This window comes from Mytilus edulis, chromosome 8 (genome assembly GCF_963676685.1).
Source record: "Mytilus edulis chromosome 8, xbMytEdul2.2, whole genome shotgun sequence".
Classification (NCBI taxonomy): Eukaryota; Metazoa; Mollusca; class Bivalvia; order Mytilida; family Mytilidae; genus Mytilus; species Mytilus edulis.
In genome coordinates this window covers 64742064-64760226 of record NC_092351.1, presented here as the reverse complement: position 1 = coordinate 64760226, position 18163 = coordinate 64742064, and the positions used below count along the sequence as shown (strand labels likewise).

The 18163-nt window shown below is 30.5% G+C and overlaps 1 protein-coding gene across 2 annotated transcripts in view; it reads left to right on the top strand.

The window, feature by feature from the left end:
- The window catches only part of LOC139486081 (adhesion G protein-coupled receptor L4-like), a 56767-nt gene extending 42686 nt beyond the window's left edge, over window positions 1-14081 (top strand). For both annotated transcript variants that reach the window (XM_071270778.1, XM_071270777.1), the window contains 11 exons: window positions 242-365; window positions 2135-2238; window positions 2733-2835; window positions 3959-4109; window positions 4933-5002; window positions 6085-6151; window positions 6564-6649; window positions 9786-9912; window positions 10511-10552; window positions 11244-11327; window positions 13235-14081. In XM_071270778.1, the coding sequence (XP_071126879.1) occupies window positions 242-365; window positions 2135-2238; window positions 2733-2835; window positions 3959-4109; window positions 4933-5002; window positions 6085-6151; window positions 6564-6649; window positions 9786-9912; window positions 10511-10552; window positions 11244-11327; window positions 13235-13306 (1030 nt within the window). In that variant the 3' untranslated portion in view covers window positions 13307-14081. The remainder of the gene's footprint in view (window positions 1-241; window positions 366-2134; window positions 2239-2732; window positions 2836-3958; window positions 4110-4932; window positions 5003-6084; window positions 6152-6563; window positions 6650-9785; window positions 9913-10510; window positions 10553-11243; window positions 11328-13234) is intronic.
- The last annotated feature ends 4082 nt before the right edge of the window (window positions 14082-18163 follow it).

The following is an 18163-nucleotide window of genomic DNA, read 5'->3' as shown; positions in this document are numbered from 1 at the left end:
CTTTAAGGGAGTTCGCTTCTCTGTTTCAAAGTAATTAACTTTTTAGTGAGTAGTGAAAAGATATTGAATAAAAATGATATATATGTATCTTAAGTGCAAGTACAACAATGAGTATCTATTTTTTTGTAAATTATAAAACTATTGATAGCTATCGAAAACGATGAATTTGCTCATATCTATTACAAACAAAATAGTATTTACGTAATACAATTATTTCAAATTAATATAAATTATATTATAGCAATACTGTGAATGGAGCGTGGTCGTCTTTTGGGTCACAAGTTATGAATTCAACAGATTCTTATACCATCTGTGAATATAATCACACAACGAATTTTGCAGTGCTTATGAGCCCAGGATTGACAGTATGTTCATTTTTTAATATTTGTAATCTAGCATATTTAAGTTTCAAAATATTTCCCCTTTTTATTTACAAATCTTTTAAACTTTTTGCTAATAGAAAATATATATAAGTATATTTACATGCTTGTCATTCTTATTTCTATACAGAATATGTGACTAAGCTCTGCTTTTATAAATTTCTGTTGTTGTAATTATTATATGAGCTAATACAATTTCAACTATAAAACTGTGAATCAGATAAACAAAACAAGAAGACTTCTAAATGTTTATATCAGAGAAACTAGAACGATGATTGTCATTCTTATTTCTATACAGACTATGTGACTAAGCTCTGCTTTTATAAATTTCTGTTGTTGTAATTATTATATGAGCTAATAAAATTTCAACTATAAAACTGTGAATCAGATAAACAAAACAAGAAGACTTCTAAATGTTTATATCAGAGAAACTAGAACGAAACATTGTTAGATCATTGTTAATAGCTCGGATATACATTGTATGATTTAGATCTAAGTCAGATCAGTTTTAAGTGTATCTCTCTCTATAACAAAAGTGTACAATGAAAACTAGATATCAAGAACCGTTGTATCTATTATTACCGAATACGTTCCCACAGCATTATGGGAAGAATATAATCTACGTTAGGGCTGAAATTAACAGCGTTGATGTGTGTTGTATATTTCAGAATTATAAAATAAATAAAACATAAAATCGAACCATACTTATTATTTAAAAAAGGCGTCAATGTTTTTTTTTCTAAACTCAATTAAATACATCCAGTCATGCCATGGATAGTTAGCGTCATCTTTACAAAAAACAATTCAATGTCTGATAGTAATGTTGTAAGGATTAGCAGCTCTCTCATACATTTATTCTTGTATGCATGATATGAAAAAGAATATAAATTAAAAATATTTGCCTCCTCAACTATATTTTCAATCACGTTCAAATTGTATTTATTGTATTTTTGCAAGCGCATACATGTAACCATTGGAAAGGTCACTAAATATTTGTCCAACCACTATGTAGATGACATGCATAATAATTAACTAAACTACCTTTTTATAATTAGGTTCTACTTTATTCCTAATTGCATTTTCATTGCCATTTCCCAGCAACTGGCACATAACTCTTCCATCATTCATATATATATATTTATTTCGATATTTATTTGCTGTTTCACTAAACAGACCAACATGTGTTCGAATACAAATTGTGTCAACATGTCGTCTTTGTTGATCATTCGTTCCGTTCTCTATCAATATTTTCTTGACTGGAACCCAAGACACTAGATTAATAATAATTCCATCTTTTATATCTTTTATAGAAAATATATTTATCACTTATAGTATGTACGTTTTAGCACATGCCTATTTATGACTATTTGTGAATGCTTTGAATGACAGTTTTGAGGTGTGAGATATATGATATTCTCTTTTTGGAAAGACACTCAAATGATAAAGCAGTAGTTTGACTAATTTCATACTATTTTACATTAATATGCGAAATGTCGTTAACCCCCATAAACTTGGCGGAATACTCAATCTGGCTGGTCACTACATCTCTTATTGCATTAAACATTTTGTAATAAAATATTGTTACCATCTAACATAAGTTACAAAGTTAATGAATAGATCGCTAACACATTAGATTTATACTCTTAATTGATTAATGACATTGAAACATCGGCAAACAAGTAGCTAGTTTCAATGATGATTTATGAATATATATAGATGAAGTAAAAAACATTTATATAAACATTTTTTTTAAGCCAATGTCGCATCACCTTCCACTTAGCATGATTTCAGCCATAGGATGTGGAATATCAATTGTGTTTCTCGTCATTACACTTCTCGTGCATTGTGTACTGTGGAAGTAAGTTAAAAATATAAAGTGTGCGCATTGTTGTTATCATTATAATAACGTTTAAGATATAAATACTGTGACAAAGGTTTGAGTTCATTCAAATCTCTAAGTATTTCTGTGCTTTCTTAACAGGTCTCTTTCACACCGATTCACTAAATTTGAAGTTCTTTACACTACTTTCACTTTAATTTATAATATTGACCTTTTCCAATCTTACTGCAAACAGTCGATGAAAAATTATTTAATTATATAGATATATATAATGCATGCACAGACAAGTATTACTTTATTACCCGAACTAAACTAGATGAACACAAACATAAGAATATGAAAGCATTAATACACGTCTACATTAACAACGTACCCTTGGCATCGTCTTTCTCATCTTGAAATAAGGATAAAAATGAAGACTTTTTGTTTAAATGGTGAAATACTTTAAATCAATTAACAGACACGCATCAGTTTGATTGTGGAATATTGTTTGCTACTGATGTTTGTTGTAGGTATGTCAAAAATGATAGAACAAAAATATTGATGAACCTATGCGTGGCTTTGATTCTGTCGTATATTATATTCCTAGCTGGTATTACACGAACAGATAATAAGGTTAGATACATACAAATATAAACAAAAGCATGCAATTTGTGTTATATGCTGATTTAATCGGAAATGTTGTATCATGGAGTTTGATACGACAGGTAAAATGTTTATAGTCAATGCTTCTCGTTTTTATATAGATTAGGTTTTCCCGTTTGAATGGTTTTTCATTACTTATTTTTGGGGAACCCTTATAGCTTGCTGTTCGGTGTGAGCCAAGGATCTCTGTACCTAGACTTATAATGGTTTACTTTTATAAATTGTTATTTGGATGGAGAAGTGTCTCATTGGCATTCATACCACATCTTCCTATATCTATGAATTACAAACATTGAACATATGTATAACAAACGGTGAAGCACAATAACTGTGTAACACTTGACAATATACAGTTCTTGATGTTTAGAATAAATATCTGCGCATTAACTTCAGACATGAATGTTAAGGTAACGAATATCTTAATGAGTTACTGCATTTTAATTAAAACATAAAAAAATGAACATAAAACGATTGTTTAACGTATCTCTTAAATTCATATTAAAGTAAATGCGAAATATACTGAAGAGACATTTAATCTCATAAGTCGAAAATAAATTGACAAATCCATGGCTAAATAACAAAAATACCAACAGACAAACAATGGTACACATACCACAACATAAAAAAACTAAATACTGACCAATACAAACCCTACCAAAACTGGAGTTGATCGCAGGTGCTCCGGAATCGTAAGTAGATCCTGCTACACAAATAGTAACCTTCGTGTTTCTCATGTTAGTATGAACCCGGGAATAAGTGTAATTCGGTAGGTCGTATTCGGAAAAAAGGAGATAGGATTGTAATTACGACATTAAAAACATGATATAAAATAGAAGCCCTGGAATATCATATCAACTGGGAGATATATACTCCGTATGTTGTCGCTGCTGGAATGTTGCTACATAGAAATGGGGAGTTGAATTTATCTCTTTTGTAAAAACATATCGAAATTACAGAATATTATATTTGACTATACAAATCACCGAGGAGAGAATAGTGATGTTTGTACAGTTTTGGTAGCAAATGTCAATATATTTATAGTAATGTTCGATTTTTTACCAAATAATCATCTATTGTGATGCTTTTTTAAAAGGAAGTCTGTACGGCAATCGCAGTTGCTTTACACTACATATTCTTAACAGACTTTGCTCTGATGCTAGCTGAAGGAATTCATTTAGTGAGGATGGTTGTTATTATTTTCCCGTCAAAATCTATAATTCAGTGGCTATTACCTGCATGCTGGGGTAAGTATATTACCACTTGTACAACAATCAATTTCAGATATAAAAAAAATAATTATAATTCTTATTCGGAGAAACATATTAATCAACGACGATATTAATTCTTATTCGGATAAACATATTAATCAACGACGATATTAATTCTTATGATAGTCATAACGTTATGAAGACATTTTCATATTAAAATATTTTGCAGTAGGTTATGGTTTTTTTATCAGATCAGAATAACGGACTTTTAATATAATAAAACTTGTTTAAGGAAAAATGACTTATTTTTCAGATAAAATAAGACTACGTAAACATTAAGTAATAAAAAAAATGTTTTGAATATAAGAGGATTTCAAAGTAGTATCTACTTTAATTTCATTAACGGTACCAATTTTCCTGCACCAGACGTTAACTTTTTACTATTTTTCGGGTTTAAATAGTTTTGCAAACGCTTGGTACATAATAAATGGTGGTTGAACTCCGTTTTTAGAAGATATTCGTGGGCAATTCCAGTATGACAGATCAGTCATCTTAAATAAAAAACGCACCGATTTACCTGCATTCTGACATCATTGAAAATATTCAAATTCCTCATCATGCATAAGATTTATTGATTTTTTTTTAGTTTTGTATTGCTTAAATACATGAACTTGAGTCAGACTATAAAATGTGTTGTAAGAAACAATACTCTGCAAGGCCCATAATTATTACCATAGCTTCTGCATGTTTATTTCAAATTATTTAAAAATATTTAGAGATTCCAATCACTTGCAGTGTAAGGTGGCTCAATGGAAAAATTATCAATATAATGTATCGATTTTGTTTTTTTAATTTCTAGTTCTTCCTGGTGGTATCGTTGGAATTGCAGCAAGTGTGACCAAACTTAAAGGCTATGGTAACCAAAAGATGTATGTATTAACCATGTATTACATTAGCTGTATTTGGCAAAACCTTTGGGAATTATGGTCTTCAATACTCTTCAAATCTTTTAATTGAGGGTCACTGATCAATCTTTTATAGACTAAACATGTCACGCATCTGGCGAACAAATGTTAAACCTTTGTATTTATAACGAGTTATTAACATAAGACACCGAACAAAAGTTAGATGTAGAAATTTGTTATTGTTCCGAAAACTAGTACTTAAGATATAACTTAAACGAAATGTGGGGTACACTAATAAAAGAAAAAAATAAAATAGACGAACACGCTCGATTTTCCACCATATGAAATGTGATAATGCAACATGTTTAACCCAATATATAAAACTTTTTTATAAAATTTATCCGAAATCAAATAAATTGATTTTAATGATTTTGTTTCACCGACCGGGCTCTTAGCTGAAAGTTTATTAATGCTGGTCTATATATATGACTATATTCAATAATTAAAGCCAAATAATTATGCTGCCGTATACTTTTAAAAATGTTATCAACATAGGAGAACAGTCAGTATGATTACCAATGATACGAATTTCCACGATGGATTATAATGTAGAAGAACGAAACTATGGATCACCGTAACGCCTTCAAAAATGGGAAAAACTTTTGCCAATTGATAAATATAAAACACTCAAAACACATGGAGCATGACAAAATTTAAAACATTTCAACTGAGAAAACCAAATGTAAGATTTACATTCAAATGAAAATATATAACAACAAACGAAAGGCACTTAAGGTGGTACCTAACACTACAGGGAGATAACTCTGTAAAGTCAGCTAAACGTTTTAATTACGTTGTGTTGTTAGGGAATATTAAGCTTCTCAATGATCAAAATAAGTGTTTGTCAAACTGCTATATAACCAGTGTAATTTTTCTAATAGAACGGTTGGTTCAATTTTTTGGAAACTTTTATATTTTTGTAAAAGGGTCAAAGTAACAACTCTGTCAAAATTTTAAGAAAATTAAACGAGCCAAATTAATTTTAGTTAAAGTGTTGGTTACCACCTTAATAACACTAAAGAAAGGGATGCTTTGTTCATTTTCAGTTGTTGGTTGACTCTGGAATCAAACCTCATCTGGGCCTTCATAGGGCCAGCATTACTTGTAATTTTGGTAAGTATTGATATCAGAAAAAGGTAAATATTATTTCCAACTGAAGAATATAATAAAATACTTATTTGTTAATGTTAATTCGAATCTACGAATAGACACGTAATATGTATTATGCTTGACAAGTGTCATTTGAATGTCTTTATTAGTTACTTCTGTGACAAAAAAATAGAGATCAATATTTTTCTAGAATTACTAATTGTATAGTATCGTGGAAAATGTATGAATTTCTATGAAATATAGATAAAGTGAGGAACAATATCTAATAGTTCTACCTTGTATTTTGTATAAGGACAATAGATTGTCTATGTAAGCATTAGGAACACCTAAGACCGTTATTGATTTATTCGTTATTAAAACGGGAATAATATCATTTTATAAATTTGTGATTTATTTTTCGAACTTTTTATTTCAGATTAATTTTGTAATTATAATTATAACGGTATCTAAAATTATGACCAGTAAAGGGTTAGCAAAGAAAACAATACAAGAGAAATCAAAGTAAGTTTGTCATTAAGGTCATTTAGTTCTATCCGTTATGAATACAAAATTGAAAATAGTTTAGTTCATTAAATATTAATGAAACGAAACGTGCACAGAAGCAAACATAACCTTTAAACAGACTTATTAAGAAGGGATATAGTTACGATACTGTTGTCAGGTCATTAAAGATTGCTTATTTTGGCTTTAATATTGCTTCACTTATATAATGTATATGGTCTTTGCATCGGAATTAAACACATTTATTTTAAAACCAGTTGTTGGCATGACACGGGTTATGTTCTTCTCATATTTTGTATGATTGTATAATACTAAACCCCTAACGGGAGGGACTGTGCCTGATTTTTATATGAATAAGACAATCTTTTAATCAGTTAAATTGAGATCTTGAACTGGCATGTCAGTAACTGCTAGTAGTCTTGTTGTTATATATTTTTTATTGTCATTTTGGTTCATTCCTTTTGTTACCTCTTCTGACATCGGATTTGGACTTCTCTTGATCAAGTTCTACTGTGCGTATTAATATGCGTTTTTATACATTGGCTAGAGGTATAGGTGGAAGGTTGAGATCTCAAAAACATGTTTGACCCCGCCGCATTTTTGCGCCTGTCCAAAGTCAGGAGCCTCTTGCCTTTGTTAGTCTTGTATGACTTTTAATTTTAGTTTCTTGTGTATAATTCGGAGTTTAGTATGACGTCCATTATCACTGAGCTGGTGTCGATATTTCTTTAGGGGCCAGCTGAAGGACAACGACGGTGCGGTAGTTTCTCGATACATTGAAGACCCATTGGAAACCTTCTGCTGTTGTCTGTTCTATGGTCGGGTTGTTGTCTCTTTGACACATTGCCCATTTCCATTCTCAATAATACAACTATAAGAAAGTATGATGATGCATATTGTTTCTTTACTCACAGAAAAAATATGAAATCGGAATATTTTAAAAAAAGAAAGAAAAAAAAGACAATGTTATCATTAACGTGTCAACACACAGTAAGAGTCTCTTGGAAAAGTATATCGTCGCTGGGCTTCTAAAATGTCGTATATGACTTTTTTGGCTAAAAATACTTTTTGACACCAATGGTCTGGGCGAGAGGAAATCTTTGGTATTACAAAATAGCATACAGTTAGACCAATCAAAATGTGTAAAAAAGGACATATTACAAAATTGCCAATGTCAGTTGTTTGTAAAGTTTGCTTCCAAACTGTTGTATGAAAACTTGAAAATCGTTGTAGAATGGCTTTGGGAAAAAAATAATTGTACATTTTCTTTATTTCTGTGAAAATAATTTAAGTTCTTGGATAATCCAGAAATGTCAAAGTTTTTATTTCACTGCCATTTACAAAAATTCAAGTTTACATACGACATTTTGGACGCATGCATTTTGCCAAAATTTTTAAAGCCTGTTTGTGAGATATTTTTTTCTTGAAAAAATTGTAATTTACAACATTTTAGAAGCCCAGCGACGATATGTACTTCGGCAATTTGACAACTTTATTTGACTAAAATATATTAAAACAGACAGGTTGTAATTACTTATATGTCGATTGACTTAATCATTATTCACAATATAAATTTTAAAAAATTTGGTAATAAAGGGTTGGCAGTTACTACTGAAGCTTTGTAAATCGTCACCAGTTTCTGAGCAGAAAATTGATAATAGCAGATTTAAGTCAAAGAACGTTTCGTCTTTTTTCTAAAAAAAAAATCATCGGGAGATACTAAGACCATGTTGATAAATATTCCATAACAACTACACGATGGTCTTGAAGTAAAGATTATGTATACCAACGTTGTTTATTATCTTAATAACGTGTTATTTGCCTTTTTGAATATTTATTTTACTGTTTAATCTATTTTTTGTTATATCAAAAAGTAAAATCACAAAAATGCTGAACTCCGAGGAAAATTAAATCTTAAAGTCCCTAATCAAATGGCAAAATCAAATGACAAAACACATCAATCGAATGGACAACAACTGTCATATTCCTGACTTGGTAGAGGCATTTTCAAATGTAGAAAATTGTTAATTGAACCTGGTTAAAGAGCGCTAAACGTCTCACTTATATGACAATCGCATCAAAAACCGTTATATTTACAACAATGTATGAACAAAAGTCAAAATAAATAAAAGTCAAAATATGGGTACAACAGTCATCACTGTGTTACAATCTTAAAAACAAAATTTAATTTGCAAAAAACACAAAAGCATCTATCAAATAAAAAAAAAACATTCATTGCTTCGCGTGTCTGACGTCAGAAAATGTAAACGTCACAAAGAAAGACATTTTGTCGTTCAATGTTTATTCAAAACAATTAGAATTTCACTTTGTAAATGGTGGTATACAGGTTTGAAAAAAGGTTATGTTGGAATTAATTTCCGATATAGACCGAGATTTAAAATTGTCTAGAAGTTCTTTAGAATTTTTAAGAATCCACATATGGTCAATATCATTTGACGTGGCTCTGTTCTGATAAACCCAGTCGTTGTTTTAATGTGTAACGGTAAATGTTTGTATTCTTGTCTTTCATGTTTGCTAATGTGCTTTGTCTATATAAATATGAAAATGCCTGTACCAAGTCAGTATAATCACAAAAAAATACCTGTACCAAGTCAGTATAATCACAAAAATACCGAACTCTAAGGAAATTTCATTACAGAATATTCCGAATCAAATGGCAAAATCAAAAGCTCAAACACATCAAATGAATGGATAACAACTGTCACATTCTGAATTGGTACAGGCATTTTCTTATTTGGAAAATTGTGGATTAAAGCTTGTTTCGTCGATAGCTCAACCTCGAAATCTTGATTGAACTTTAAAATGTCGAGTAGATAATGCTACGGCACTTGTATGAACTGTTTGTTTTTGCTAAGGACAAAAGTCGTAATACGGTTTGCGTTAGAATGTACATTCAATTGAACATCTCCACTTAGTGTTTCTTTGTAACATCTTTACGTTTTAATTTAGTGGGTTGTCGTATTACATTTCTGAGTGATTAGTTAAAAATGCATGTGTAATTTACGTGTTACTGAAACATACATGAAGTAACAGATATGCATGTTAAAATCAAACACATTAACTCGTTTGCAATTTTCTTATATCAAAAAAAATTATTCTGGTCGTCTATCCATAGGATTGGTTCAACAAGTATCTGTGTCATGTTACCGCTGTTTGGAGTAACATGGGTACTAGGAGCATTTTCTTTGAACGAGGATCTGGTCATCTTCCAATACCTATTTTCAATATTCAACTCACTACAGGTATTGCAATATTTCTACTTGTACTATGTAGTCAAGTGCAGGTTCAACAAGGATGAGAACGTAAATGTGTGTTATTATTTGAAAAGAATTTTTATATGGCTGTTTTTGCAGTCAAACAATGATTTTAAAAGCAATTTATATTCATGTATAAAATGGAAACATCTTAATGTTACATCAACATCATTTGAATAATGCAATACTAAATTGATTAAGCAAAACGTTCAATGAATCAGTGAATAACGTAAATTGCACGTATCACTATGCTGCATGAGGTATACACGACAAAGTTAAACTTCATGCAAGTTTTATGTTAATCAAAGTGTCTTATATTCAAACAGAATATTTGGTAAATGAATGCCGTTATTGATATGTCACTCTTGTTCTTTCTAAATCAAAATCTAAATTTTAAACTGTATGTTTTAATCTTCTTTGTTCAAAACTGTTTCTGCACTTGCAAATATTGCATTTTCAACAAACTGAAAAAATAATTGTTCGAAGTAGATATTTTTGGCAGTGATTAAATAGTCTATGTTTAGAAGAGATTGTCGCATATTAAATGTTATTGTACGATTAATTTACTTTTTTATGTTTAAAACAGGGTCTCTTTATCTGTTTGTTTCACTGTTTCTTGAATAAGAAGGTGAGTTATATCTTAACAATTGAAATCAATTATACGATAGAAGAAAAATATGATTGACTATTTTTTAACATTTTATGGTATCCCCCTCTTCATGTTCTTTAATATTACAAAAATACACAAAACATGAGTGTCACATCAGCCAAAAAAAAGAACATGTTAATTTACTAGCATTACAATTGTATCCTATTCTTAGTTTATCGTATGTCGTTGTTGAAGTCCCATTGACCATGTTGACACCCCTGTTTATGAAAACTGTCTTATTCCAGGCAATGTTTAGTGTTGGATTTGTTTTGTAATGGCATATCCTTTTTATTCTAACACTATTTGATTATTACTTCAGAGCATGTTCAAGAAACTATTATCTACATAGCTAATGCTGAAAATTGCATTTTATATTTGATATAATAGTGCTTTATGGTTAATGTAGTAGAAGAGCTGTATTGCAGTTTACTCATGATAGACGTATTTCCTTGCCTTTTGACATTGAACACGACATGTGCAAATGTCATTCACGAAACATGTATTTAAAATATGGCAATTATGCCAAATATATCTTTTGTTAATTGAGATCAATTGTCTGTATTTTATATTTTATTTTTCACATTTGGACATTTTAAAATTGATTCATTGAAATATTTTGTACATTGTATTCATATTTAATATATAATATTATATGTCGTATTGAGTATAGGTCAGGGAAGGCTACCATCATTTTCAGAGACGTCGGAAAGCCAATCGCATGGATACAAAACTATCCTCCGATTTAACCAATTATGTGAGTTCATATACATATGTATCATAATTGCCAAAAATAAAGGTTAAAAAGAAATTTTGTCATACCACAAGGCTACACATTTCAAATATACCGTGTTGAATTATACATTAATGACACAACAGCTTGATATCTACATAAATAAAGGCAACAGTAGTATACCGCTGTTCAAAACTCATAAATCCATGGACAAAAAACAAAATCGGGGTAACAAACTAAAACCGAGGGAAACGCATTAAATATAAGAGGAGAACAACGACATAACACCGAAACGTAACACACACAGAAACGGACCAAGCATCAGACAAAACACCACGAGAATAACAAATATAACATGAAAACCAAATACATGAATTTGGGATAGACAACTCCGTGCTACGTCTTATCTCAATTTCTCAAAAATAAGAGAAAACACAAACGACTCAACGTTAAAATGCAACACACACAGAAACGAACAATAATATAACAATGGCCATCTTCCTGACTTGGTACAGGACACTTTTAAAGGGAAATAAAAGTGGTGGGTTGAACCTGGTTTTGTGGCATGCCAAACCTCGCACTTTAATGGCAAAGTTAAATATAACATTGAAATGACAACATAATATTACAGGACTACAATACAAATTAATAGAACATATTAGACAAAGAAAAACATGATTAATAGATAACAAAAAGCATCAGGTTTAAAATTCAATACGCCAAAAACGCGCCTTGTCCACACAAGACTTACAAGTGACGCCCAGATATAAAAGATCGAAAGTGAAAAAAGTACAAAGTTGTACAACACTGAAGATCAAAAGTTGAAAAGGTTTCGCCAAATACGGCATTGTTTTTATGCCCGGGATAAGAACATTCTTATTATATAGAACAATTCATGCTATTGCAAACAGTAAATTTTATCAAATGAATATGAAAGAGATATACATAAAGAAACTGAAGTATTAACTAATTACAGAAAACTAAACCCGAATACATAACGCCCAGATATAAAAGATCGAAAGTGAAAAAGGTACAAAGTTGTACAGCACTGAAGATAAAAAGTTGAAAAGGTTTTGCCAAATACGGCATTGTATTTATGCCCGGGATAAGAACATCCTTATTATATAGAACAATTCATGCTATTGCAAACAGTAAATTTTAACAAATGAATATGAAAGAGATATACATAATGAAACTGAAGTATTAACTAATTACAGAAAACTAAACCCGAATACATAATGCTATTAAAGTTTAACACAGAATAGACACACCCGAATCAGTCCAGGCGTCAACGTAATTAAAAAAAAATGTGACGTCATTGAAGTGTCAGTTATATATGCAGTAAAAGTTTTAACATTAGCACATTAAGAAAATTCAATTTTCTTCCATCATCGTTTAACATATATGATAAAGTATTTGGAATGTGTGTTTTAATGCATGACGTTGGGATGTAATAAATTGGACTCGTCATGGCTAGGGGAAAGTTGAGAGTTTGATATAATAATGTGCATGTATATATGCAGTTACCAATGGAATGTCGACCTTTTGTTGATTTCAAATTGGTTTTACATATTGATGGTAAGCCACCCAATCCAGTGTAATCCAGCCTCACCATTTGTTTGTAGAAATAATTAATTTACAAAATAGTATTAGGGGTGGAAAAAAACAAAGACCCTTAACAGAAAACAGTATACCAGTTTGAATCAAATTGCATTGCTAGAATATTTGCTGAAGGACACAATCAAATACATTTTACATTTAATATGAAATAGTGGTCCGACATTATTTATATGCAAAACTACGAGTATCTTTTCTTTAATATCTTAGTTACATGTATTGAACTGTCTTTTTATAATCAATAGCTATGTATTTGTCTCATCATAAGTGGATAAGTTGATAATTCGTCTTCTACTTCTATTTGTGTTATATAGGACAATAATAAAAAGATCACAGCGCATCAAAGAAAATACCTCGACACAGAGGAAAGAAACAAGGGAATTTAACAATACATCCAGAAAGCTTAAATGTACAATCAAATATTTTGATTCTTGATACACAAATTCAGCTGATTCATGTGTTGATAATCAGATGTTCTTAGAAAATAACCAAATGAATGCATGACACATGTTTGTCATAACTAGCATTATTAGTTGTTTGTTTTATATTTTTTAATATTTTCATTTGTTTTCATTTAGCGTAGTAGTAATATCATCTATACCGATATATAAATATAGAGAGAGATATAGACTAGTGTCAGAGATCATATGTTTGAATTTAAAATATATAAATTAACTGTACGTTATATACAGAAAGAGGTCAGGGTTATATCCTCCGTTATAAATATCTACCACATATTAGTAAAGTTTTACTTGTATTTATCCTTTAAATCTTTATTGCATTTTTTTCTTATTTAAATATGAATTTTATAAAATATAATGGAGTGCATGAAATACATGCGTCTACTAGTGAAGGAGCTGACTGACTCCAATACATCTGGTTTTTATTAGATTATTTATTGTTTTTTGTGCTAAATACTATGCATGTAAACTTTCGAGAGAATTCATTTTGGCTGCTACCTGAATTAATTAATTTAGAGTAATGTTATGAGCCGTGACATGGACAATTTATCGCCTGCAATGAGCAACCATTAATCCTATATCATTACGAGTTAGCACTGGGACAGCATAAAACAAATAAAATGCTATCGGTTTGAGACAAAATAATATATATTTACTATTGTTAGCAGAATTTGTTTAATAAACTGGATACCTCTTTCAATTTTCAAATTTTGATTGCAGAATAATTAACTTATCTGGAAACGTCCTTTAGAACATGTTTGAGTATTTGAAATCATAGTGCATCAAGTTTTACAAAAGGTTACCTTGACATTTGTTTTTCCCTGTATAAAGGTAACATATCACAGGATAAAAAGATGAAAACATTTGGGAAGTCATGTCAATGGTTCCATGGGTCATACATTTTCCGTGAACATTTCCACTTTTACTTTCGGTGTTGCAAATGTAATATCAATGTGATATAAAACAGTTTTAAGTTTGCAAGTTAGGGTATCAAATCGTAAAGACGTTGGGTTCTTAAGAAAAAGAATTTCTAATTTTTTTTACACAACTTGCCTGGGAACTTTATTGTGCCTTAATCGATCAAAACGTAACGAGGCATGATGTTTCAAACTAGACTGAGTTACATCCAATTTCTTTTCACATAGTTTGGAATGAATACTTAGATATTTTACCTAGAATTGAATGATAGAAATAATGACGTTTTAATAATCTGGAGGTTAAAATACGAAAGACAAACAACCCATAAAAACACAAAACAAGAGTAAGCAGCAATGGTGTGATGTACCAGTTTGAATCAAGAAACATTCACACTTCCAGAACATTATAAATCAAATAAATAGTTTGGTTGATATGTTTTGCCTTATATCTATTTATTTTCTCCCTCCTTTCACTCCTCCGAAAATAAAGATTTTCTTTACTAGATATCCTAGAAAAAAACACAGTATAGGGTTGTGATCCAAGATTGCCTTTATTAAACCTTGTTTAACATACATATGTACAATTAGTCATACATAGATGCATCAAAATTTACCATTCACAAAAAATTAGCCTACACGATGGTTATATTCAAAAGTGTACCAGACTAACTACTTTGTTCTTACTATCTTGTTACGAACGTCACATTGGTCAAGCACGCCTTACAGTTTCTTTATACATTGACCGTTGACATCAGCTATGCAGTAAGGAATTCAATGGGTATTATCTTATCTAAATTCAATATTGAAAACCATTATGTTGAAAAATTTGTTAAAATTTGGTTTATAATTACCTTATAAAAAGTAAAATATGGTCAAAAGTAAACCAAACAAACGACTTTGTCCTTATTATCTTGCAACGAACGTCACATTGGGCAAGCACGCCTTAAATTTTCTTTATACATTGACCGCTGAAAAAATATATGCAGTAAGGAATTCAATGGGTATTATTCTATCTAAATAGATAACGCATCACCAAATGTATTTTTTTTTCGATGTAGCTGGCTCTATCTTACGCCGATAGCGGGTATCATTCGAAGTGGTGCAATTGACAAAAAAAAACATTTATACCATGCAGTTTTAACGAATTGCACATGTAAATGTCTTTCTCAAAATATCCTTATACATACATATCATCGGAATTAAGTGTCTTTTTGTGAACATTTAATTGAAGCCTAAATTCGTAATGTACATGTATATCAAGATTCATCCTTAGTTTACAATCAACAAAGCAGAATACTTGAAAGCAATTATATGAACAATTAGCATGTATAGGTTCATAAATCAGATGAACAGATGATAACACATTTAATATGTTTACGTTTCCACAAGTGAACTTACGTTTGTTGCGAATACAGCCTTAGAAGGTTGTACTGAAACAGTTTCCCTTCTTATGGTAATTTTTATCGCTTAGTTTTTTTTATCATTTCAAATGATAATTCTGTTCTTGTTGGGGAAAAAAGAACATTCAAATTTTTAGTCAGAAGTGTGCATTATTTACGGCATTTTATCAAATTCAGTCTTACCGATGTCGCGCTCCATTATATGTCAATTTTGGACCGTCTCTTTCCTGTCGGGGATTGTTTAGTATTATGCAGGAATGTTTATTGAACAGTTTAATGACGTTTTACTACAGGACGTTTTAATATCGTCATGCAGACTTGAATTATTTCTAACAAACTATAAAAACAAAAACAGCGTTTTATTATCTGTTTTTGCCTCGGTGAAGGCGGCGTTGCCACAATGTCACAGCAAAGGTTGGAATTGCAACAAATTTGATGATCTAACATTTTTGAGCTAATTTGACCACAAATCCGATGGATTTTTGTTTTAAATTGTTGCATGTTTAGACGTATATAATAATATATAAATAACACATAGCTGAAAGGGTGATAGAGCGGATCATTACCCCGGGACAACATTGTCAACCGCGGCGAATTTGTATTCTGTTGGTGTGTATATTTACAAAAACAATATAATTACATGAATGTAGGCATCTACAAGCCATTCTTTTTCGTCTATTTTCGTTACGTATTGAGATGAAAATAGAACGAATTAAACGTTAATGGTTATCACAGTAGTTATAATAGTACAAATCACACATAAAAGCCATTGATTTATACGCATTTATATTAACCAGGAAATGGAGGTAAAGGAAATCCCGAACACACCAACAAGTTAAGTTATAAAGACAAACGAAGATAACATACGATCAATAATGATTATCAAATTTCCATAGTACATTACATTAATAACCAAGTTGTTCAGGGTTAACAGGCCAATATATATATAGTTTTTGATCTTCGAAAGAGGAACAAGGATACCATGGGAACATGCAAACTCATTACTATCTTTTCTATACAGAACTTTTCACATAGTAAAAATTACCGAAGCACAGGGCAAGCTACACATTCCCTTTGTTGAAGTGGTAACTTTTATTGAATACAAGCTTTGACGAGTTAACAATACCAAAATCTTTCTACCGGTATATTTTTAAGATAAGACTTTTTATTTGATTTAGGATTAATCATTTGCTTTCTTTTGTCCGAATGAAAAGGCGTATAAGTCTCCGTAAATGATTTTTTCCTGATTTTTGTCGATTAATTATCAACTAGTGATCGATAAGAAAATGTTATGTAATTCTTATAATAGTATGACACTTTACCATCTCATGAAATTTAAAGTTGTTTTTATGTCTTTTTAAATGATAACAGAATCGATTTTCTCTTAAACATTATTGAATCTTGTTTTTGACCTTTCATACATCATGTACATAGGACACGTGTATAATTAGTAGTTATACATGACGATACAAAGACAGGTTTTATCCAATCCAGATCAGTTGATAGATATGTACGACTGTTTAAGAAGGTTGTATACAGTAACTGTTCCAAAAAGTTTGTGTATTTATATCCATTTAAACTGAAATATTATCATTTAACTAATAATAGGTGTTATATTAACATATAGAGGAAAATAGATAATAGCAATGTCTCAATAACAAATCTATTCTTTGTGCATTGTATTGCACAAAAGATGCATACCTTTAACAGGAAAAGTTTATGTTTAAATGTCTCCTTCGCGTGGGAAAAAAAATGTTTTTATGTGGCCTGAATTAATTGTCCCATAAAAATCTATTACAATGCAAAACTCATTTTCAAATTACATTTCCTATTGTTTATAAATGCCATTCATTAATCAAGTTCAACATCATATAATATTAATCTGAAACATGCAAGACGCTAACGGATTACAGAAGACTTTGTAAGAGTAAAAATCTAATTTAATAAACGTTAGGGTACACTTATTTGTATTTTTTATTTTTGATAAACAAACAATCATATACATGCTAAGAAGCAATGACTAATCTGTGGAAGGTACCATTTTTGTTAAATGGGTTTTCTAAAGCAGTTATAATAAGCTGACATGAATAAAGCTTTGAAACCAGCTCTAGAGATTTATCAATCCTGAAATATATAAATCTTTATCAGTTACGACGAAGATATTTAGAACAAATACATGCAGTCGACTATGATCATCATACAATATAGAAATTTCTGAAATACGACAGAAGTCTAAATGGCCGAATGATCTAAGTACTCCAACTACTGAATATCTAGCCAAACAACACTGAAGTTGTGAGTCAAGTTATGCATTGGTGCAGATGCACTTGACTTCAATATCACTTGACAATGATTGTCAGTTTTCCTTCTAAGAGCGATGATTCATTCTGATAGGTAATGTGTAAATTTCACGCTGACGTCAACTTGTCGATATTGGATAGCTGTCTCAATATATACCACGTCTT